Source organism: Echeneis naucrates, chromosome 4 (genome assembly GCF_900963305.1).
Source record: "Echeneis naucrates chromosome 4, fEcheNa1.1, whole genome shotgun sequence".
Lineage (NCBI taxonomy): Eukaryota > Metazoa > Chordata > Actinopteri > Carangiformes > Echeneidae > Echeneis > Echeneis naucrates.
The window spans coordinates 2655497-2681366 of NC_042514.1; the positions used below are offsets into that span (position 1 = coordinate 2655497).

The following is a 25870-nucleotide window of genomic DNA, read 5'->3' on the forward strand; positions in this document are numbered from 1 at the left end:
GAAAAATGTAAACACGGGGCAGCGACGCTCCTCCCCTCGTACTGTACAAAGTGAAATGTGTGAAATGTGTTAATGTCATCGGTCGGATGAGAAAAAGCTGGTCCCACTTGGAAACAAAAGCCTACACTATATTAAAATATAAAGATACGATACAGGATACTTTGCTACTTTGACGGCCGCCTGATCAAAGCTGTTCGGCAGGCATAATAACTGAAGGACCCATTTCAGAATACAACAAAGCACACACCTTCAACACTGTTCGTCCATCTATTGAGTAATCATGACAATACAGGTCCTGAAAGAGCCCTGCCTTTTTTTATTTATTTTGTGTTTTTTTTTTTGTTTTTTTTTATATATTCTGTAATTTTTTTCAAGCACACTCCATAATCAGAATTTTGTATTGTTAGGAATCTAAATGTCTTTCCTTCCTGTTGAACAACCCATAATACATTCAATACAACATTGGTATGATAATTCTGCGAAGTGAGAAACTTGGCACAGTTGCCTCTTTTTAGCCGTGTACAAAAAATAAACCAAACAAATGGAAATGTCAATTTTTGTGCCGTCGCCTCAGAGAGAGCGTGAAAGTTTCTCGTTTGGGAGTTTTTTGTTTTTTTTTGTGTTTGTTTTTGTCTGGTTTTTTTTCGGGGTGGGGCCTTTCGATGTGTTTGGAGGTGGAGTTGGGGGGTTGGTGGTGTTGTTTGTGGTGGGGAGGTGAGCACAATCAAACTAAAGAAAAGAAAACAAAAACAAAGCAAGAGGAAACGATAATAATAATAAAAAAAAACATTATAGTATTTACATGACACCATAAAGTAAAGAAAAAGGAACATTTCCCCACACAGTAACGCTGATTATTTTCCCCACACGGCTTTTCAAACTGTACCAGATTGGATTCCAGCCATCAGCAATGTCAAAAGGGATTCATAAATGCTCTCCACAGTCATTGTGTCTGGGCTGGGCCTCCGCTAGTACACGCTGATGAAGGAGGAGAGCGCCAGGATCAGGTATCGGCAGGCCAGCGGGACGTGTGCGCCTCCCGTGCTCCCATAGGGTGCAGTGTTGGGTGCTGTGGGCAGGAAACAAGAGAAGCTCTGATTAGTTGTGATTGTACGACACACCCACCGCTCGCCGGCCGCCAGTCGGCCTCGGCGTCCTGCTTTCCGAGGAGGCTGGAAAAAGCTGCAATTACTGTGAAACTGTTCCGGATTTGACACTTTTCTTTTTTTTTTTTTTTCTTTTACTGTATATTCTGAAAACCGCTGGAAGAAAAACTAAAAAACAAAATACCACATTTTAAAACCCTAACCCTTAAAAGTCGGAGTAGAATAACTCAGGACATCAGTGCCTACTTGTACGTTTATGAGGGACGTCGATCCGACGGGTCAAAGATAAATCTGATGAGTCCTGAGATGATTAAAGGAAACATTTTGGAAAATGTGCTTACGTGCTCTCTTGCCGAGAACCAGATGAGAGGTTTGATATCACGGCGGTGTGCGAGCCTTAAGCAGAAAATAGCTGTCTTTACACTCAGATTAAGATTTGGAGATTACACAACGGAGATATAATGTGTTTATTTTGTGAGATGTTAAAGTGCTGATTTTATTTTCATCTGCAGATCAAACCGGATTCACTTTTCACTGCAGGTTCATCCAGACGAGTGAGCGCTTCAGCCTGATTGTCAGTCTTTGACTGACGGCTTCGTCAATTAACCCACTTATTACTCTTATTGGGACACTGTGTCATGTGACCACGCCTCCTGACTCACTCACTCGCCTCCCCGCAGAGCAAGTCACAGTATCCCATAATACATCATGAAAAGGAGGGCACAACCCCAAACTGTTTATAAAGGAGGTCACTGAAAGGTGGAGCAAATGGTTAAAGCTTCCTTCTACCTGAAGACCATCAGGGGGCAGTAAGGAAGTCAGTCAATACAGCATGACTCCCATTTAGATGGGATGGATTAGGGGGCGGGGCTTCCATGTAGAAGACCAAACATGATGGACGGTGGGAGGAAACATGGCGACTCCACACAGGAAGGCCCCAGGCCGGGATCCGAACCCAAGACCTTCCAGTATGCGGTAACCACTCCGCCACTGTGCCTTTTGTACACTGGGTGCAACTAAGGGAGCAACATACCCATCATGCATTGTGCTCATGGGGAACGACAGACAGTGCCGAGAAAAATGAATCATTGACTAGTTGAGCGGGGGTGAGTGATGTCACATGTGACGCAGGTTTAATCAGCCTGAGTGATTTTAAACATCTGTGGGGCTTTTAATGTGAAAGAGCCAGAAGAGTGAGTAACAGGAAGTGTCAAAGGAAAAGTGCAGAACTGGCCTGAGCTGCAGGAGAAGCTCGAAGCTGCGAACGAAATGAGAAATGAAGATGCGGTTATTAATTCAGCTGATTCTCATTCATGTTTGGAGTCAAAACGCTTTTTCAGCTGTAGAAAAAAAGCCGTCAGTGCAGACGGGGGAGCTTCGTTTTGTTCGTTTGTGCTTCTCTGACCAGCAGACAGCCACAGTAATACGAACAGAGCTCTCTGGGGGGGACCGCCTTTCTTATGGAGGGGCTACTCTGCCTCCCTCCAAACAGCCACTCTCTTTTAGCTTTTGGCTCAATAAAGCACAACTCACAGGTTACAAAATGCTCTCCATCAACACACACACACACACACACACACACACACATCAAGGCAGCACAAACAGACTCTACCTGGGGAAATCATGTGGTGCACAGCCCACATCAGCAGGGTGCCTCTATTTACACGACCATGTAATTAGTTCACAATGTAGCTCCTCTGATGTGGACCTCACGTCGCACAAACACACCGAGCAAAGCGACAACACCCACACATACACATGTACTGTACATTTCGTAAGGAAGCTGGTCCGGCCCTGCTGTTGGCACAGCGGACATCGCCGTTATTCAATAACAACCCGAGCTGGTTGTCATTAGAGCAGCACGTGGCGGCCGCTGTGTTAAAATAAATACAACGATGCAGAGACTGATCTTCTTTTGTTTTCACCGACATAATAGCTTGTTGGTGCCAATTTTCGCAGGAGATGTCACTGACAGAGTGAGGTGTGTGTGTGTTGTTGGGGGGGTTGGGACTCATCCATCCCATTATCTCCCACCAGTGCACTGCTTTTACCTGATGTTTCCCGGCATTATGTGTCAGGATTGAAGTAGTTTACCTATTAGAGAGAAAACTACGGCTGACAGAATGAAGCAGGTAGAAAAAAAAAAAAGAAATGGCGACCAGAGGAGGACGAATAGGTGAAAATTTTGATGATGAGTTTGTTGGATGGATGGTTGGCCTATATGAACTGCCCCCCCCACAGCCTGCCTCGTTCTCTCTTTCTCTTTGTATCCCCCTGCTCTCTCGCCCTCTCCCTCTCTTCTCCGATCCAAAGTACAGGATAATGACACAGTTTTCCCAGGCTGCGAGAGCGAGCTGAGAAGTGTTACCATGGCAACAGCTCCTGTCCTGCTCAGCCGGCCCCGCTGCTGCTGAAAGCCTGAGTGAGCTGCATTGTGCTGGATCATTTGGGGGGGTTTGTGTGTGCGGTGGATGGGGAATAGGCAGATGTCACTGTTTCCCATCTTCAGTTTTCTCATCCGGTCGTCGTCGTCGGACTCTCCGGCTCCGTTTAAACGCTGCAGTAATCACGTTAATATCTTTCTCTCTTTATTTTTTTTTTCTTTTTTTGTTGGTGTGCTGCAGTTGAGGGAGCTCGAGGGGTAATTACGGATCTCTGCTATGACTAATGATGACCGGGCTGCAGAGTGTAACAATAAACACCTCGCTGCTTCAGGACAGGAAGCGTTGACACCGATCGCTGCTGTTTGATTCTGAGCTTAATATCTCCCTCTGTCCCTGCAAAAAAAACAGGGGCCCCTCCATTGTTTAGCCTGTGTGGGTTGTAACTTGCCATTTTAATTAACTCCCAAAACAGAAACTGCCTGCAACAACATTACGCTGCTTATTAACATGAACTTGGATAGAAGGGAAAAAGAGACAAAAGCAAAAAAGAAAGACTCATACGAGAGAGGAGACGGGAGAATCAAAGGAAGAGAGAGCGGGGACAAAAGACAGTGATTGAAAAAGGTGTGAGTGTGAGGCTGCAGCGGCAGCAGACTGGATAGAGGGGAGGTGTGTGTGTGTGTGTGGGGGGGGGGGGGTTGTTCTGACTGAGCACTACCTCTTTGGGGTTTGAATTTAATTGCCATGTACATCAGCAGCAAGCTACAATGAAGTGACAAAATCCCAGACAATATATCACAGAGAAACCAACAGTGTCAAGATGTGCAAACGCCGGGAAGACAAGCGGCGCTCCGAAGGGGGAGGAGCACGGGAGATAAGTGGAGATGAAAGCGATACACTTCAATTAGTGTTTTGCAGCAGAACAGAAATGGAAAAAACTGAAGCCTCCCCAGCAAGAGTCATGTGAAAATAACAATCCCTGCTTCTCTCCTGTGATCCTGGACCGGCGCCATCAGCTTTAAATAGTGTGCTGGGAGTATGAGCCAATCTCTCCCTCGTCCTTCTTCCCTCCCCCTTATCCCTCCCAAATCTCCATCAACAGCAGTTTTGTCACCCACATATCATATGCACAACAAATGCTAAGGCCGTGAACCTCAGTCACTGTTGACACAGATAATGAATCATACTGAAATATGCAACAGTGACAGTCGGCGCAGAGTTTGTGTTGAGCACCATCTCGGATATTATGGGCTGCACGGTGATTCACTGAAACATCATCATTCATGGAGTAAATAGTGTGAGCCCCCCCCACGGCCCATCCTTCCTTGTCTTCTTTTCACTGTTTTCATTATTGTGCACGCTGTGTTTCTAACATGTGCTGCATTGAGTAGCCCCCCCCCCCCCTTTAGGTTCATGCATGTTCCCTCTTTTTTTTTTTTTTTTTTTCATTCATTCATTCGTCCTTCGGTGGAGGATTCTGGTCTTGCTGTATCCTTTGAGTGGGCTGTCACATGCAGACTGCAGCCGGCCCGGCAGCGTCTCAATCCCCCCGAGGACACGGCTTCCGAGATGTGCTCCTCCAGAGCGGGAGGGGGCAGGGGAGGGCTTTAGCGTCCTTGACCATCAATCAGTGGCCTCTGGTCCTCCCCCCCTGCGGCTCCCCCGGGAGAGTCCACATGAGACACTCCAGAGCCAGAACTGATCCTGCACAGACCGCGCTGCAAATCAGACTAAATCCCCTACACGCCCGGCTCACCGTCGCCACCGAGGGTGCCTTTAACACGCCACAGGAAACACTTTTTTTTTTGCAGGTGTTCTCTGAGGAGAATTAATGGAATATCATGCAACGCTCATGACACCTGATGGGTGGAGGCCGCACCTTCGTCGTCTTCTAAGTGCTTACACACTGGGAGCGTGCGAGGAGCCTTCTAGGGGGCAATCAAGACGTTTTCCATGCTTCACCTCACTTCAATCCACTGACAGTGAAATACTCCAGTCCGCTCTGCCATTCATCTCGCCCCCCTCTTGCCTGTAGCGGCCCGCCATATTGAGTTGGGGCATCAGTTCATTCATCTGTTTCTCCCTCCACCCATTCCCTGTTCTCCACGGTGAGCTCATCGTCTTGGTCTCCTGCTGCTGCACAGAGCCCCCGTCCACGTCGGGCCTTCGCGCTCATTAGCCCCACCAATCATTGGCATTAGTGCTCGTAATGAAAAGCCTCCATTAATAAGATGGCCTTCAGAGATCATTTACCTTCCTCCGCCCCCCCCCCAGTGCTGCTGCACCCTCCCCCCTCTTTGTCTCCTATCAACACCCGACAGAAGGCGTTTTTTAATAAATTTTTGTGTGTTGGGGGGGTTGGCTGGCTTTAATGGCTCCTCTCGGCGTCCCTATCTGACTGCAGAGTGAATGAGCAGGAGAGATGGGTCACCTGATAGCTGACTGAGCGGGCTGGGGGCTCCTGACTGCAGGCGGGCTTTGGCCCTCAGGTTGACTTAATCAACACCTCCGTGGGGTATCTGGACACATAAAAGAGCCCTCAGCACAGCGTGAGCCGGAGAAATCCCGACAGAGGAGACATTTCCAGCATTCTCCGCACTGATTCAGTTGCTTTTCATTATTGATCGACCTCTGTCTCTCTCTTACAGTCTCCCCTTGAAACAGAAAGTGCCTTCTATTTGATCTAAATAGTGAAGTTATGAGTCAGGCATTCGGGAGAATCCTAAACTCAGATTGACCTACACATATATTTATTGCAGCCATCAGTTCAAGGTCGTGCTTTATGCAGGGAATCAATGAGCTTGCAAATGATGTACTTTATATGCAAGCCTGATGGATAAATCTCCATTTTTTAAAATGTTTTATGAATTTTCCCTTGTAGTGTTTTTTTTTTTTTTTTTTTTTTTTTTTTTTTTTATGTCGAGGGTAAATCCACATCAGCACTTTCTGGGAATAAACAAACAAACAAATAAACAAACAAAAAGAAAGAAAAAAAGTGGATTGATAAAATAACCAAGCGTTTTTAATCACGATGTTTCCAAAAGCATAATTACTCCATGACTTTGGCTGTTTCTGCAAAGTCTGTTTAATGTGAGAGGCTTAATCAAACGCACTGGGACAAAAACAAATGGCGTCAGCATATAGCAAGTTCCCGCAGCCCCACTTTCCCTTTCTCTCCGTCCCTCGTCCTCTCACTGTCACAATAATAATCCCCTTCTTTTATTTGGGTCTCTCACTCCCACTCTCTCAAATAATCCCCCCTCTCCTCTCTCCCCTCACTTTTTAATGCTTATCTGGGTTTTATTTCTTTGCGAGTCCCCGCTGCAGGCCCGGGGATTTTGCTGAGTCAGCTGTCGCTTAACTCCATGCCCCCCCCCCCCCCCCCCCACAACCACCACCTCGTCCCAACCTGACGACGGCGACAATTTGGCCAGTCATGAGGAATGTACTCAGGACTGAGCGAGGCTACTCTCGTCTCCTTGAGTTTCTCCATCAATATGCCACCGATAGCATCTGATCTCCAGCTGGGAGGCAGCCCTGCCTTCCTGCCCTCCCTGTTCCACCCTTCTCCTTTGCCTGTAGCCTCTTAAAATAGCAATTCCCTGCTGTTATGTATGTGGGATTATGATAAGGCAGCTCTCTATTATCAATTTCCATTATGGTGCCGATAACACAGCGGGGCTGAATGTGGAGGGTAAAGTGCGTTTTCTTCCTGATGGATATAAGATAACTTTATCACTGCAGACTGCCTGGTTATCACTGATCACCTGGGGCTAGTTGAACCTGACTGGAATTTGCTCACACTGAGCATGGGCGCACAAGCACGCGGGCTGCAGCCAGAATTTGCTCAGACGGTCGTATTGTATACGGGCCGATCCATATTTTTTGTTCATATTTACCTTCCCTGAGCTGTTAATTGATTTCTCTCAGATCAATTCGGTGGTTTACAGAAATTGTTTGACCGAAAAGGAGCCAAATCAATTGCCAAGTGATTAGCATGTGCAGTGGATTATTTCTAGCTGAGGAGCTGCACAGACTCGAGGACACATGGAGGAGAGGCACGATTCGATGGCGGCACACGCCATATGTTTACGTTAATTATCGCTAGCTCAATGTCTGCTTTGTACCGTGCACGCCCATAGACTGTGAATGTCACACATGAAATAATCCTTTATTATGCCAAGACAGAACCTGAGGCTGTGAGGCTCTCCAGTCTCTGCTCCCCACCTTGATGCCGACTGCCTGCAGGAGGTTCAGATAAAAGCTGGCGTCCTGAAGTGAGCACCATTGATTCAGAGCAGTATTTTATACAGCAGTGTGAGACCACGCAGGTGCACAATGCCAAATCCAGTCTGGCCTGTCTGTGTTTGTGTTTCTGTGAATACTTTCCAATTCTTTCCAACTCAAACACTGAGATATTTGTGAAATTGCTCGAACAGTTCAAGGTCTCCGAACAGGATGCACGTGCGCACCAACTCCAACCATCTCCAGCCTCCATGTTTGCGGCAGCGTCACAGACGACGAGACAAAACAAACCGAAACAGAGCACCGGTGCGACCTTCTTGTCACATGTAGCTTCAGGAGAATGTGCTGTGGAATTAAAATGAATGCTTTTCATACTGAAACTAGAAAACGGATTGTGGAGCTGTTAATTAATTCTTAATAGGCTCCGTCTGTTGTCCCGGAGATGGGCCTCATTGGAAAGGCTAAAAACGAAGCCACTCGTGTCACTAATGTTTGCAGTTAATCAGAAGAGCGAATTTAAGGCAGAATTTAGGAGTGAATTCAACGTGTGACATATTTTCACTCCTCGAATGAAGCAAAAAGGATCCAGGTCATTAAAATGAGTGTATACTCCGGCAGAGGGAGGAGTAATCATGACATTGTAGAACTATTTAGATACAGAAGATCTAAATAGTTCTACAGTGTCATGATTATTATGATTATCAGTGTTTAAGAATATTCCTCACTTATGTAAAAGCACCACTCTTACCATTTAAATTACTATTAGATGGAGCAATCCTGCATGAATCATTGCTGTGTGCATAATAATAACCGACCATTCCAAAATTATCAGACGGCTCATTCATTGTGTTCATATGTTGCATTATCATCAATCACTGATGTGTTAACACGTGTATGTTGTTTTAGTGTAACAGTTGAGGTGGATCTGAGTTTTATTTAACAGTTTGTTAAATTCACAACAATCTTATCGTGTAAAAATAAACCGTAAAAGTCAAACTGTATTGAAGTGTATGTGAAAATGGCCCGACCTCCCTCAGAAATGTTTTCCTGTTGTGTTTATGGTCTCAGGCGCCACACATGGTTAAAAATGATGTCACAGCAGGCTGACTTTTGGTTTGCTGCTGTGAGGTGACAGCGCTCACCATTTCATCACCACGTTGTTGTGTAAAACCTGTAAAGCGACTTGTGTATCTGTAGTCGTCGGATAAACGTAGAAGACTCATTCAGGAGCATCCAGTTGAAATAATACAACTTGAGAAGTGCCTCAAAATAGAGCTGAATTGAACTAACATCCTTCACAGCTTTGTGTATTCTTTGGATTGTTAGAGATGCTGCTCACTTTGGTGACTGGTGAAAGGTAGAGTAAAGAAAATGGCAGCAGTTTGAGAGGAGATGTGTCGATGGCGTTTAAGTTTTTTGTTCTTTTTCTTTTTCTTTTTTTGAAGCTGCCAAATAAAAATAATGAGTGGAAATCAGAATGTATTGTGATGCACATCCAGATCTGCTGTGTGTGCATTCCCAGCTTTGTGCCGATGTGCTCTGATAATTACTGCGGATGTTTAGGTTGACAGCATCACCTCAAACTGGCCTTAACGCTCCCCCCGTCTTTCTCCAAATCTAAATCACTTTAGCCTTTCCTCTGCAGGCTTATCCTTTCTGCCACACTGACACTATCAATGTGCAGAAATACCGGCTCAGATGATGGAAACAAACGCTCCTTCTTCTCTGATGTGGGACCGCGTTCGGCGACCAAACCTCCCAAGACTGCGAGCGCTGCCGACTCTCCACCTCTGCCTTCCCACTTCTCACACGAGGTCAACATTATTGACTAGAAACACTGAGGGCAACGAGTCTGCGTTTACCAACAAATTACACCGCCACACTGACCCCCGGTTCAACTCGGCCGGTTAGCGGGAGCAGCACGCATCCATACGTGGGGTAAAACACACCTCCCATTTGTGGCTGAGACAAATGGAGTCACATTTACATGCAGATTTTCGTGGAGTTGACTCACAGCTGCTGACGGTAAATGTGAGGATGGCAAATGTCATTTCAACTCCATTCCGTTGCTGCCATTAAAGGCAATTATGGCAGAATGTAAAGGGGAGCCATATTAGAGGGGGTAAAGCCAACTGAAAGGAAAATAATGAACAGTGATTTCAAAAATGCTGATGAATAAGACCCAGAGTCCAAATCCTGAGCTTATCTGTCAATATCAACGCTCTTTACTGTGCAATGAAAAGAACCAAGATTAATCGAATCGCACTTTTTCATTCAGACTACTTGTATTGTTCAAACATATTATCCCATCTGAGAAACACACGCAAACACGTGCAGAAACAAAGACACAATCATCCTCAACTCTGAAAACACGTTTTCCAGACCTGCTGAAAATCACAGAGAGCGTTTCAGTTAGCGTCATGTATCAAATCACCATAAGTTCCTCGGTGGCCTCCTCGCATGATTCACGACGACTGTCTGGTCTCAGTCCTGCAGCGCTCAGCTACATGTAGACAGTAATTGAGTAATTTTTCACCTGAAAAACAGAATTAGTCTATTTGGAGCTCGCACAGAGTCCAGGAGAATTTGGATCTGAATTCTCCTGAGGATGAAATATCCAAACATCGAGGACGAGGCTGCTGATTTTCCCGTGTTGTTATTAGAGTATTAGAGTTGATAAAACACCACAAAAAGACTCCAGGTTTTCCCACCGAGATGCACAATTATATCCTTTTATCCTTCAGTGAAATATTTCCCCTCATTAGTGGGTTTTACCGGATGATACCAAAAATGACTTAACTGTGTTTTGGCAGAAAATTAATGCGCCTTTGTTGGACTACTGATTACTTTTTGTATCCTCCAACCAAAATCAACCTGATCTGGGAACATTCGGCCATTATTTATTCATTCTCTTCAAACTGGACAAACAGAAACCGAAGGTCACTTCTCCGACTCCAGCTGACTTAGAACAGAGCAGCTCGGCTTCTCTCTGGTTTTAATGTCCGCTCTCTGAACACTTTAAAGGACAGCTACATGAATCCACATATGTTTTCTCGTACACTGATGAACCAGCCAGCAGGACATTTTGGGGTTGTTGCTCAACAACCTTATTAATTTAAAGCCTGAGCTCCAAGCTGCATAAGAGAATTAATAACCGCATATGAGCTGGTACGCGCATTTCAATCCACGGATTAAAATTCACATCTTTACGTCTGACGGGCTTAAAATAATGATATCATACCGATGGAAGGTTATTTGGACAAATGTAAAAATAATGTGATTCAAACTTGCAGCACAAAAACACCAACACATGCAGAGAGCCACATTTAGAGCAGTCGCTTTCTCAGGTTAGCCACAGAATTAATGTTATTTAGCGACAATTAATAACGAATTAAAGGCAGCTAACTGGCTGTTCAGTGTACAGCTGTGAGAGTCACACAACTGTAAATTGATAAAAGTCCTGTTCACTCACGGCTGGACTGCTGCAGCACCTCCGCAGGGAGAGGTGTAAAGAAAAGATCGCATCTTAATCAGCTTTATTCCAGCTGATGAGAAGGAAATACTCGGATGGTTGATGAAGTACCAAAAGAATATTTCGGAGGCTCGTTATGTCCGCTCTGAGTGGGACTACATAAATTTTGAGTTTGATTTCAAGCAGAGAGGAGGGTTGCCAGGAATCTCAAACTCTACATCAATCAGCCAAATGTCAACAAACAAAGCAAAAGACACGCTGGTGGCAGACGTGTAAAAGTAAAGCAAATGAACATCCGTGGAGGGGAATCCCTCCCCCCCCGATTCTGATCCACACTCCGGCTGCTTACTGTTCTGGTGAAAAGCACGTGGGCATCGTGCCAGTGATATTCCACTCTTCCATGCTGGCACGCAGATCTGTGGCTGGGGACCCACCGGGAGCCCCCAAGCCCCCACCCTAACACTTGATGACACTGGAAATAAAAAACGTAGAGCGAAGAGGTCTGATCTGATCTCCTCCTTTCAAAGGTGCTCAGACGAAAAAGAAAACAAAGAATCTGGAATGAATTCGTTCATCTTCTACCTCCTATACGTTTCCAGGTCACAGGGGGTGTGGGAGCCAATCCCAGCTCCCCCTGGACAGGTCATCAGTCCATCACAGACACGTTACAGTCACCAGGGAACCCAAACATGTCGTCTTTGGACAGAGGAAACATGGAGACTCCACACCAGGAACTGAACCTGCGACCATTTTGTTGTGGAGCAACAGAGCTAACCACTACACCACCTACCGTCTGTGCTAGTTACCAACGTCAGTGCAGCCAGCACTCGTGAGCAGCTCAGCCAATTGTTTGAAAAACGCTGGATTAATTCAGGCCTTGTGGGTGAGGGGGGCTTTGATAAAAAAAAAAAAGTGGCAGTTTATCACTTCAGAGGCCGAGCAGTCTTGGTATATTGAGTCCCGAGATTATTTTGCCAAAGGCGTCTCTCGGCGCGTTCATTGACCTTTCTTCGTCATTAGTGGATGTAAAGAGGGTGGATTCCTGTCAAAAGCTTTGAATAACTCATCAGCTCCAAGGCCAGCGACCGGGGAACGGTTCGGGGCCTTCCAGGCTTTGCCCTTAAGCACTTGCATTTTAATTCTTCTGCTACAGGAGAGGGCAGCCTGGCAGCACAGTGGTTTCCCCACAATAAGAAGGTGGGGGGTTCAGCGTGGCGTTCTCACGTTCTCCCACCGACCGAAGACGCCATGTTGGGGTTGACTGGACCGGACACCTGCGCAGGTGACCCCGCCCCTCGCCCAGAGTGAGCTGGGATTGGCTCCAGTACCCCCCGTGACCAGGAAACAGATCAGTGGGGAGCGAGGTGGAAGCATAAAAGCATTTTTTGTGCGTGCAGGTTTTTAACTGTGTGTGTGTGTGTGTGTGTGAATAAACATGTACATGAAGAAGTGTGTCATTAACTGTCAGGAAGAACGCCCTGAGACATTCACTGCTAATGCACCATCCCTTCACACACACACACACACACACACACACACACACACACACACACACACTGCATTTCAAGTACAAACCCAGTGTGTGTGTTGTTGTTTTTATTTTTTTTGCATATGTGTGTGTCTTTATGAGTCTCCAGAGGAGCGTATCACACCCGAAGCGACGCCGCCTTCAGTGTTAGCAGAGAGCAGGCCGCTGTTTAGCTGGAGACGGCGAACAGCTCGCAAATCCAGCCGACAGAACTAACCTTATTTAATGGCCAGACATCCGGGCCATTTCCCCCATAGAGAATGCCATTTCTGAATGTCATGACCTTTTCTAACCACATTTAAAAACCTCCAAGGTCTTCAAGGTGTGGTTTGTCAATAAAAAGATTTTGAAGACCTGTGAGAAACAGAGAGGGAGCGAGCGGAATATGCTCGGCTGCTGTTTGTGGTTTATTGTCGGCACTGTCATCTGTTGTTAGGCTGATTGAGAGCTTTTACCCAAAGCTTGTGACAGTGATTGAAACGGGGTGTGTTAGTGTGTGTATGATGAATTTAAATGCAACTCTACAGAGTTTTAATAAGATAAATACAAGAGGAATGAAAATGCAGGAAACGCTCTCATGGTTTCTGCATGTGTGTGTGTTTGTGAAGAGCGCGTGCCGTTTAATGGGAGATGGGCAGCGCAGGCTAAAAGCAGAGGGATTGTTGTGAAGGGCGGTTTGCTCTGTCCAGGCTCCTTGGAGATAATTGTCTGCCAGAGTAAAACAACAGTGTGCAGCAGCAGAGTTCACCCTGAGACGCTGAAGGGGCGACAGTGAAGACGTCAAACTTGACAAAAGAAGTGAAGAGGGAATTAAGAAAAAAAAAAAAGAAAAAAAGATGAGTAATAACTCTTGGCTGTGATTTGAGAAGACGATGGAAGAAAAAGTATTTGCCGTGCCGCGAGGAGAGAACGCATGAATCCACGTAATCGATAATACGACATCTTTGAAGGGGAAAAAACTGCAGGAAGTAAACTGGGTTTGTTTAGAAATGTCTCTTTTCAGACGGAGATAGGAAAGTGTAAAAAAGCCTACTTAAGAAAAGCAGTAGTGAGCCATCCGTATCACGTCCCCCAGTGTGAACTGGTACACAAAGCGGCTGTGCAGCTTGGGCTCTCTTTCTTTTTCCTTTTTCATAGCCAAAGCCGGATGAGGTGCAGACAACAGTCACTTCCCCGGCGGCCGGCAGTCATCTTCACACGAGAGCTGTAAGTAGGACGTCAGGTCCGTTTGACAGAGTGAGTCGGGAACAAAGCGACTGAGCTCAGGTGAGAGGAGCGGCGGCCGGAACTTCAAGGCCGATGGCGTCACAGTCGGAGCGACTTTCAAAGGCTCTGAAGTGGTGTGACCTATTGTTGGGGTTCAGGTCTCAGGTTTGGATTCGGGTCAGGATCGCCTCGTTTCGGTTCAGCCTTTGTTGTCAAGGAGCATCCTGAGAAGAATCACTTTGCCCCCTCCCCCCTTCAAAACCAATACATACAGCCAATATTCAATTACTGCTGCTCCTGCTTTTAGCCTGCATCAAAATAATAACATCGTCATGGTTTTCACTTAGAGACGCCACAAATATATTCAACCTCTCACGGGCGGCAGAATTAAAATGTGAAGACAATGACTGAAAAACAGACTCAAATAGTATCAAGTGGCAGCAGCTAAAATCCAACTCCATGTTATTTAGTCTGTGTTTGATTCATGCCAGGAAAAAAAAAACAACTAAACAAAAAAAAAAAACAAAAAACAAAAATGAAATCCCCGACTGGATCTGAGAAAATGTTATGCAAATTTGGGAGGCAAGGGCTTTGAGAAGAGGTTTCTTTTTCGAGGCAGTGGGAACAGTATCTTTACTCCTCAGGCTCCTTCCGCTGTCAGTGTCAGTCAGGGTTTGTTTAGAATGGGCAAACTAATTACTGTGTAATTCCCAACACTTATCGTGGAGTGACATATAGGCACCCTGTCCCTCCAAGATTCAAATACATGGAGAGAAGACATGCTTTGGGTGGGCAGAATTCCTGAGGTTTAAGTATTATCAGGCCGGTTGGCAACAAAGACTCGACCCTGGCACAATCTCGTGAAAGACCAGTAATCTGCTGGCAGCCAGCTGTAATATATGAATATATATGAAACCCCACAACAAGCCGGCCCGGCCCCGACACTCACAGTCTCCAGCAAAGAGCGAGGGGAACTGCTGAAGATGCTGCGTTCCCCTCAGGGAGGCAGAGAAATTAATATTCATAGCACCACCTAATGCAGCGTTCATTCCCCGAAATATTCAACGATCGAGTTTTTCACGCATCCAAACTGCTTCTAAATGAACCGGCGAAAAACGGAAACTGCCACGAAATGTTTGCTGCTCTTATGCAAAGTCTTGTTGGCTGAGGCAGAACCAAACCTTTTTAAACACACAACATACGAGCAAAGCCACAAAAACAAGCAGGCTCATGTAATGGCTCAGCATTAACGGCACGCTGGCCCAAAGACATCGTCCTGGGAGGCGTCACCACGGAGACGGCGTGATTTGGGAGTGCGGATCTGATTTTGGAGGTGAAGAAGCAGGAAACAGTGAGAGCAGAGAGATTCGAGACCAAACGAAGGAGTACGACTGAAGCAGTAACGAAATGTTCTTTTCTCACTTTCGGTAAAATAAAAATGTATTAAAGGGCAGGAAGGAAAAAAGCTCTTCATCCCCACCAAGGTCGGGGCATCCGACAAACAACCTGGAATTTCCACACCTCAGCCGTCTGATGCATGTTTTCGTATATTGTTTTATCACCAGTTCTTTCTACCGAATGGCTTTTTGGTGCTCTGCTCTTTTATTATATTCCGCTAACTTGAACACTTTTCTTTGAATTTTTTTTCTGAGGCACTTTGATTATCTGAAGAAAAATGCAGCATTAAAATACTCATAATTAGTATCGTTTGTTTTATTATTGTTACTCTAAAAGAGAGCCCTTAAAAGCAATAAAAGGCGTTTAAGAAGTCAATTTTACCTCTTCAGTCTGAACCGTTCCTGTAGCAGATGATCCAAACACCTCTTTACAACTGAGCAGCTTTAAGACCTCTTAGAACCTCTTTCTTTCACTCATATATTCCACTTTCTTCCGTCTTCCGCCCACGTTGTGTATCAGCTCGTCTCTCTCATGGGTGAGTGGCCTCGCCTCACTCACTGACTCGTGTCCCCGGCTTCATAAAGACCAGAAAAGCTGAGCTGGTTAAAATAAAAATGCTTCGTCAAAATTTAGTAGCCCTCAATAACTTAAAGGTTACAGGTTTAGTCCAGTTAGGACCCAGAGGGGTCCGGGGCGGGTGGTGGGGGGGGGGGTCAGGCCTGCGATTAGTGGCCTTTGCGATGGAGGATCAACTCCAGGAAAAAAAAATCCGTGTTCAAACAGAGTCACTCTTTGTTGGAGAGTAAAAGACAGCGCGTGTGCTCAATATCAAAGTTGGCACCTTTTCTCTTAACCTCTCTGCAGCACAATCCGTGTAGCCATGTCAAAAAAAGTGAATAAAAATCAACTTCAATGTCAATTCTTCTGCACATACAAGATACACAGAGCAATCCAAATTCAGTTTTTCCTTTTTTGCCCAAAAAATAACAACTTCTACAACATTTTTAAAGTGAATGAAATATAGAAAGTTAAAAATTCAAAGTCTAGACTGTACAGTAACATTTAAGCAGCCAGAAAGGAGACAGAAACAAAACCATGCAGAGTGAAAATGGAATATCGTACTCATAATATTATTTGTACATGAAGACCTCACTGAGGTCAGATGACCTGCGGCAAAATTAGAGAATTCAACAAATCAGCTGTGTCCACTGCAACAGCTGCAAGTTCTTTTAAAAATGGCTGGTAGGCAAAGTGAGCGTGGTTCCTTCGGTGGCAGGTCCGTGGGAATGGTGAGCCGGGTGCCGGACAGCGCAGTGGGACACTGATGGTCCTGCCGGCTGCATTCACTATCTGCTGCAGCTCGTCAGGATGCCTTCTGTGCTGCCCCAGTAGGAGGTGGTCATGATGGGGGGGGGGGAGTCTCTGTTGTGCCTTTCCTGCCAGTGATGTGGCGTTCTCCTGAAGTCGATGATCATCTCCTTCAGCAGCAGGTTGTTGTTTCTGCACCAGCTGACCAGCGAGATGACCGATATGCAGATTGAAGGGGGAGGATTTGATCACATCGAAGTCCAAAAAATTCACAGATTTTTCATTTTGTGTCTTCTCTGGATGTGCCGCAGCATCTGCAGGTGTGTGGATACGCAGAGTCCAAATGGAGTCCTAATTGGAGACGGCGTCTGAGCTGCTGAGCCCCCATGAGCTGAATACAAAACCTTAAAGTGATGCAAAGTAGAGCCTCCAAACAAATGAGCCGGGACGGAAGAATGCATTTACTGTACTTCCAAGGGCAATGACATCACATCCAAAGCTCTCTTTCCATTACGACTAAAAGTGTTCTCTCTTTTACCTCAAAATTACACCCATTTAACTCTGCTGAAGAGTGCTCTCAACAGAGATGAGAGAGAGGGAAGGCCTAAAGCACTGCACCGTGTGAACTCACTGCAATCTACAAATTGGCCAAAAAGCCATCTTTTCTGATTTACTGCAGCCTCTACTGTAAGTGTGTGGCTAACTTCAATCATCCTCCTTAATGCACTAACCATTAGAGTCTGTCCTGAAAGAGAATATACCCTGGTGTCTCAATTATAGACCAAGACTGAATCTCTACAGCAGCCTTTCGTGGCCATAAAAGGAAATGACTATCCATTTTCTGCTCCAGCTCTCACACCGAACGACGAAGTCCTGCCTGCTGTTGGGACCAGCAAAAACTCATCTTTCCAACTGAATTGTCTTATTAATCAACCCGACTGCTGAGGCCAAAGTGCCAATTAAAGTTGGAAAAAGATTTGAATTGACAAAAAAAAAAAAAGAAAAAAGAATAAAACAGAAACATTTTCTTCACCCCTTTTTTAATGGCGCCTCCGCTTTCATGGTCTTTCCCAATTGTTTGCAGAACTTCCAATTGGAGAGCGAGAGAAACGTAAATACGACAACGGGAAACGGGGAAGGATGTCGTAGGCCTCGAAGTGCTACAACATATAATGTGCTTTGATCTCCTGGCGACAGCGGTAGATGTCTGAGATTTGGTGATCTGCAAATTCTGAAAAGTTAGGCTTGATGAAAAAAAAAAATGGAAGTGACAGCATCAGGGATAAAAAGCACCGCCTGCAACAAGATCTCAAATAAGAGGTGGGAATGATCACATGAAAGAAAGGCTTTTTTTTTTTTTTTAAGGGGGCCACAATTTAAAAAAGTGAACAGAAAGACTCTGACAGATCTCAACTTTAATACCCAGGCACCAATATTCTCCAAAATACTGAGAAATATCCATGAAAGATGAACAGAGGCAAAAGTGAAGTCTCAAAGATGGTTTTCTTGTTCTTCTAAAGGCAGTTATTACGGGTTTCTTCTTCTGAGTGTGCGTGGGACTGACAGCGCAGCCGGGTTTGCATTTAATGGCCGGCACTCCTGAGGAGATGGGAAGTTGGAGAGATCATCAGAGGCGGAGAAGAGAACGGCCCATGTTCCCACATGAATGAGTAAGGCAGAGACTGAGATATTCGGCAAGAGAGATGTGGGCTGATGGTGAATAATGTGCCGATAAGGGAGAGAGGGGGACATCGATATAGAGACTGACAAACAGGTGAAAAGCTGCTCCTGGAAAAAAGAAAGGTCTCTGAGAGGAGCAGAGAGGAGCAGCGGAGGCTATGGCCCATGAAATATGGACAATAATCTCTAATTAACATTGGAGGGACGGGAGGTAAGTGGTCCTTTGTGGGAATTCAAATTTTGCTGTGAATGCTCCGTGAGAGACTCAACCAACTGTCCCAACATTTACCAACGGCAGCCACACACAGTTTGTTAACGTCAACAATACATAAAGGGACAAAGTCTGCTCGTTCCCCCTTCAGCTCATAGAACACCACAGGAAGGAAGATGGTTAAGGGCAATGACGCCTGTTGGCCCGTCAGCTCATTCTTACAATAATAACAATAATAATGGAGATGATATTTGTCAGCTGGAGGTTTTGTAGATGAAGTGAGAGCGAATGTAGATAGATAGATATAACTTTATTGATCCCCAAGGAGAAATTCACCCAGTCAGGAGCTCATCAAAATATAAAAAACAAAAACAAAACATTATCCAGTCAGCAGGGGTTGAAATCTCCAGATATTAATACAGGTACCTCAGAATGTTTAGTCTGTCTCCTGCAGAACTTCACATGGAACTTCAGCAGCTGTCTTGGGTGGAATGTACACAAGAGTATTGTTATGATATGACTGAATTCTCTTGGTACATAGTGTGGTCTCGTACCAACTGCCAATAATTCAATATCTGGACAGCACATCTTCTCCTTGACAGTAACAAAGCCATCCTCCTCCTTTCTTCTTTCCACCAGCGTTAGTGTCTCGGTCCATCCGTGGGGGGGGCGGGTAGCTCCACACAGGAATCAGAGATGTTTTAATTCAACCAGGTTTCAGAAAAACACACCAGGCTGCACTCACTGTATACTCTTCACCAATATTTCCATCTCATCATGTTAGTTGGGCTGAGAGTTGACATTTCCCATGACGAATGATAGCAGAAAGGGCTTATATCTCCATTTCCTGGCCTTCACCTTTGGCATCCACGGCAACCACGAAAACACCTCTTTGTCTCAGCTGGAATCAGGTGGTATCCTCCAGATTTGCCCAGTTTCAATGAGAGAAGCTTTTCTCTTGAATAAACTCTTCTCCCCACAGAAATATCCATCAGCAATTGACGAAATACTGTGTAATGTATAGTAAAAATACAACAAAAATAAAGTGAAATTTAGTTAAAATTGAGAGCTACCAGACTTTGCTGCTTCTTGTTGAAGTGCATGTTTTAGAATTTAATTAGAATCTAAATGCAGAATGAGAGCAGAGCACCAAGGTCACGATTATAGCACGTTTGGTTTGGTTCTGTAAGTCTGTAAACATGGATGTCATTATATCTAATGACCAGCAGGGAGACTGAAGTCTATGGGAAACTGTTCCTCCTGCTCCCTGATTTATCAGCTCAGTGAACGAGTTCATGGTCTTTAGTTTCAAGTCTTCAGTGCAACATGATGTTTATTTTTTCAATGACCAGGAGGAAAATAGTCAGTAAAGCAGGGGATTTATTGGGGGTGGGGCTACAATGTGACTGACAGGCTGACCATCCAATCAGGATGGAGCCCAGGGCAGGTCAGCTCCACCTTCTCCTCCAAATATGGATTTCAACTGATCTCAGAAAAACCAAGATGGCTGACAGACAAATTCCAAATTACTGGTTTGGTAAAGATTCTGGTTAGCTGTAATAAAAAGTCTGACAGCAGAAGCTGTTCTGTAGCAGAATGTGACCTCTGAGCTGCTACATCCATCTACTGCCGTGACCTTCACACCTTCACAACATGCTGCTCCTCATACAGGCCGCACTTCCTGCTGCACCGGCACTTAACGTCGCAATTAGCTGTGAATGAGGACGAACATGCTGCTTCGTCCTTCCGTCACCTCATGACTCACATGTAGCATCATCTGTACGATCAATATAAAAAATACTTCCTCTTCTGGAAGCATACTGTAAATGTTTGATTTTTAATTAACCAAAACAAATGAGGGGAAAGAGACACAACTTTGCTTCAGAGCATCCTTCCCAGCACAGTAACTCACACAATCAATTTCATTGACGGCATCGCCCACATTTAACTAATCAGTTATAGAACTCAGAGTGTGGTTTCAGGCGCCGCAATAAAAAAAGCACAGGCATCTGCAGCAGAAGACAACACAACTAACACACGCGACTAATACTGCACAAACAAGTGAGTACTAATCAGCCAAATAACCAAAAGAACACTTCCCTTGATTAATACTCATTAAAAGGAATTACAGAGAGGTAACAGAGACTCATGCAACAGTCATATTGTGTGCCATTATGATATCAAAGTAATGGCTTTCATTTCCCGGAAACATATGCTGCACGCTGTACGGTAATGCAAGCAGGGTTGTGTTTTTTGTTTTTTTGTTTTTCAGAAGGCACAGGAACTGTTGATCAATTAAATGAACTGCGGAAACACTTTGATATTTCAGCGGATCACGGCGTAAAGCTCAGGAGCACCATTAAATGAGATAATCAGTGGCCTTACTAAATGCTGGATGTACTCTGGATAATGTGCATTGTATAATTAGGAGTTTCGTAAACACAGTCACTGGAGGCTTTTGCATTCCCATTTACTTTTCATTAGATGTATAATGTTCAGTGGAGCGGGTGGGGGTGCGTGTTTGATATCCTGAGCCTTTGGAACAGTTTGGTGTGTTTTTCATGTTGCCCAGCGACCGAGGGGTCATGTATGATAGATGGCGTGCCATCTGCTTATCAGGACCTTTCGGGGATGATTGCGCCGGTTAGCGTTGGGTAGAAATGAAGGTCAAGGTCAGTGCATCACCTGAAAACAAACCGGATGGGGGGGATGGGAGGCCGGGTGGCGGTGTAGCGCGGCGCTGACAGGAAGGTGTGGAGGGGAAAGGAGGATTGCATGGCTCTTGATCTTGCAACTGTATAACTGATAAGGCTGGTAAAAAAAAAAAAAAAAAATCGCACAGCCCAAAAGGATTATCTGTGAGCAGCTCACTGTGTCTGACACCGGGCATGCTGGGCAAAGAGAGGCAGGGCTGTTTACTTTTCCTCGAGCAGTTTAACACTGTAGTTTCAACAAGTCCGGTCCGCCAGGATTTACAGTTCCAGTTGACGCAGACAAGACTTGAATGCGGGGCTTATCAGCGGGATTTCCAGCCTGCTGAATATTTCATAAGTGCGGTGAATTTATACTGTCATTACCTCAGGGTGGCTCCCAACCCCCAGGACTCGGTGTTGGGGACTTGATTGTAATTGCCACTGGATGCATTTTAACGTCAGTGCTTGTTGCTAAGGCTGCTGGGTACAGTCCACATATATATGGTGTATATGTATATATATGGATATTCAGTGGGGGGGGCCGTATTTAACAGTCTTTATCTGTAACAGCTACAATGTGCGCGTCAGAGACACAGGAAGAAATAAAACGAAGCAGCATCTGAGTTTGTTTTTAGCTTTGACTGGAACTTGTTGATTTATAGGAGTTTTGAGATTTGCAGGAAGACAGAGATGACAGAGTCTGCACTCTGTGTGAAGTTAAAGTCAAGTGATGAAAAGAAAAAAAAGAAAGAGCTCCTTTTGAAATCTGGAACCTGCTCCTGTTTGACTCACTCCGAGTGTCAATTTTTCTTATCGGCAGAGATGAAAATGTCCAAACAGATAACATATGGGATGTAAACCAAGTTTAGTTTGAAAGGAGCTGCAGAGCAGATGGAGATGTTGTTACATAATTAGCGATGCGGATGGATTGACAGCGATTCGTGCGATTGATCATGTCTGAGGTTAAACAAAGGACAGGCAGATCGTGCCGACTCCTTCGGTGACTTCCAAGGGATCCAATATCAAAATCTAAGTACCAGTGATCTCTTTTACAATGTCAGGAATAATCCTAATGGAAATTAAGGACATACTGCTGCCACAAAACTGATGACTGCGACTTACAGCCAAAGATACCTTGGTCGTTCCTTTAGCTTCAGTACGAAGGTTATCAATAATAATCAGTATTCCACTCATCCATGTGGACATCTGGCATATGTTTCAGAATATATCACGAGGAATTAGTATGCACTGCAGAACGCTCCAGCCACTCAGCTTTAGTAGGGAATGTAATATTCACATCCTTGGCTGCATTTAGAGCAATGAGCTCCCAGTTCAACATGTAAAATAATTTGCAGTGAATTAGTGGATATGAGATGCAGTTTCTCTGTTTCACCAAATCTGATGTTGGAGCTTTCATGTTGAAATACGACTACAAATAGAGGTTGTGTTTGATGTGACACGATATTGACATCAGCCGTGGAGACAAATTAAAAGACGCCTTTTCAAACAAACAAAAAAAAAAAGAAAAAAGAAATGCAGTGAATCTCACGGTCACGCTGCCTTCGTTACCAGTCAGTAACTGACAGCAACCGATATTCAGGATCTGGAGAACAACATACAACCAACGTCCTCAGCCGAACAGGTTAAAGAAGAAAAAAGAAAAAGCCTTTTAAGATTTTACTTCAGACTGATGTTCTTTTATCCCTATTAATTCCCACTGAGGCCAACATGAAATAAAAAAAACATGATAAAAAGTCAGAAAGTTTTCAAACTTAAGTGAACACAGCTAAAGATGCATTATGTATTAGGGCTAAAGTTAGAAAATGTTGTAACAGTATTCTGAAAAACAGTCAGCTGCAGATTTAATCAGCCAGCTAAACATTACACGGTATCAAAGACGGGCTAAGTGTGCTTATGAGCCTTTTCCAGTAATAGTTAGTCTAATATTTACAAAGTGATGGCCAAAAGAGAACATTCATTTAGAAGTTAAGAAAATGCCAACTTGTTTATTTATTGAAAGGACCTTGCGCAGTGTAATGTCAGCAAAATGTGCCGTAGGGTCCAGCTTGTACCAACGAAATAAAAAACTGAAAGAGGAAAAGCACAACCAAAGCACGTTTAAAGAAGATATTACCCCAAATTCAGATGGAAATTATCCAGCTATCCTTTTATTAAAGAAGCTTTTATACACTTACGAAAGTCATTTGATGAACACTGTTCCCTGGGGAGTTCGGCGAGGGGCTTTTCAGTTTTGAGGGATTTATGAGGAATACTTATGAGGTAGACCATCTCTCTCTTGGGTTAGGTGGTGACTGAGTGGTTGTTGGTCTCTGCGTGTCTCTGTAATGGACAGGAGACCTGTCCAGGTGACCCCGCCCCCGCCCAGCTGAGCTGGGACCCAGAAACAGATAAGAGGTAGAATGAACGAATAAATGTTTCACTCTGCACCTCCAACAGAGAAAGAAAATGGGCTTCAAATAAAGAAAACTGATGCAGATTGTTGTGGATTAAAAACGGACGAATTTTAAAGATTTCTCCATGAAGGATGTCTCGTTACACGGCGTGCTGGTGTTTAATCGCCCGCTCCGCGATCTCGCCGACTCACATGAAGCTTCATTACTCCGTTTCCTGTCTGAATGCTGCTTCCTGCTGGGTCAGGCGGAGGGTCAAATAAAACACTTAGCACACCAGACTTATAAGATACGTGACAACATTAGAGTTACCATCTCTGTAATTAGGGCTGACTAAACTAGATGTTGGCGGAGAAAAATAGTCATTCTGTTTGAAAAATGAGTGCAAAGAGATAAAAGATGTGGATCATCTTCAGCCTGCCTGAAGTTTGTTTATTGAGGAGCGACACATGAGGATCAGATGGAGCCACACATTATGTATGATGCATGTAATATTCCTCGAACCAGCAGCAACGCGGTACACTTCGCCTCAAAAAGACGAGAAATCCAGCTCAGCACAGCGTCACGAACAAAGTTTTTCTACCGTCGAGAGGTTTGCAGAAATAAACGGAAGTCAGGGCCTGTTGCAGCATATGTTATGATCAGATCTGCCTTTCTTTGGGATTACGGAGAGGCATCATGGCAGCTGGAGCAGCACGTTTTGTTTAGGTAAATACATACAAATCCATATGTTAAAGAAGAAACAAGTTTAAGACCGTTATTGTCAAAGATGGTGGAATTATTTTCATCTTCTACACAAGCAACATAAACGTTGCATAAACATAAGCGACAGATGGTTTCTACATGTCTGCAGTTTCCCGACAGGTGCAAACACAATGTTTTTGTTTTGAAAAGAAACTTATATAGGAGACGGTGTGAATAAATGCGTTAGCAGTCAAAGATACAGACACCACACAGAGGACAAATTATTGACCGCGACAGTCGCGTGTAAAGTGTAATAAGACATTGAAATCCATCTCAAACTCAAAAGGTCAACAGCAAACTCCAAAATTCTCATATTTTAGAGTCGCCACAAAATGATGTCATGTCAAAATCAGCTGATTGAGGGCAGGCAGGAACATCACTTGACTGCTTGTTTGGCACCTTTGCTGACAGTTTTGATTGGCTGTTACGGTCAAAGGCTTCCACAAATCAAAGACCATTAATCCACGAGATAACTTTCTGATGATCCGTGACAACTTTGGTAAAGATCGGACGAAGTTTGTCCAAAGAGCAGCAGAAGTGAGACGTTTGACCTGGACGATGTCAAAGGTCGTTTAAAGGCCAAGTGATGCTGATGATCTCAGGCGTCCGACCACGTACAGTTTGGACTGGACATATATAAGCTGCCACCGAGACGTGACCTCACTTCCTGTTTACCGCTTGTGCTGTCTTCATTTATTTTTATAGACTGCACAGTTTGAAGGACACCAGATCTTTCAGGTTGTGGCTGAGACACGAGGGAATCCGGTGGCCCCACAGGTTCAAAGATTACGTGTGAAGGCGCCTTAAACTCTGAGCTGTTGATGGAAAGAAGCATCATGGGAGTCTCCCCAAACAACGCTGTAACATTTTTAAAATATGTAGTTTGACTGGCCGGCTGTAGTTTGTGGATCAACCAAGTTTCATGTTATTGCTCAACCAGTAAAGTCCATTTTCAGTCGTCACCACTGAGTCCGGATCTTGGACCACTTTGGGGGGTTTGTCGGTGAAATGCTCTGGTTCGCTCTGTGGTGGATTGATCCGGGCGCTGAATCTGCGCTCCATCTGCCGCAGTTCATTGTGGCGTGAGTGGGAGGTGTCATCTGGGACGGCGTTCGTCACGTCCATCATCCTGCTCTCGGCCTACAGACTGAGCAGTTTCTGCCTTCGACGCAGAGCTGGCACTGCCAGCGTTGATGCCGCCTCACCAACACACGCCGGCGAATGGCGGCCTGGACTCTGTGCAGGAGAAAGGGGAAGGCGGCAGCCGGGGGGGGGCTTCACATTTTCTTTTGTTTCATTGATAAGAGCTTCAAGTGGCTGTTGTTGACCACTTCAGATTAATGACTTGGCGCTGTGTTGTCAGTTTTGCAGCGTCTTCAGGGACAAATCTTTTCTCAGGAGCTGAAGAGCATCACTATTATAATTCAAAAACAGAATTTGTGCTTTTGTTATCCAAAAACTCTGCACCGTATTCGTCAATAAAG

The 25870-nt window shown here is 44.9% G+C and overlaps 1 protein-coding gene across 2 annotated transcripts in view; it reads right to left on the reverse strand.

Annotated features, from left to right (window-relative positions):
- Positions 1-286: 286 nt before the first annotated feature.
- The window catches only part of negr1 (neuronal growth regulator 1), a 124107-nt gene continuing 98523 nt past the window's right edge, over positions 287-25870 (reverse strand). Inside the window, exon 8 of one of the 2 annotated variants that reach the window (XM_029499551.1) lies at positions 287-1069. In XM_029499551.1, the coding sequence (XP_029355411.1) occupies positions 969-1069 (101 nt within the window). In that variant the 3' untranslated portion in view covers positions 287-968. Of the gene's footprint in view, positions 1070-25677; positions 25801-25870 lie in introns of those variants that run through there. The other variant, XM_029499552.1, reaches the window with a different exon arrangement.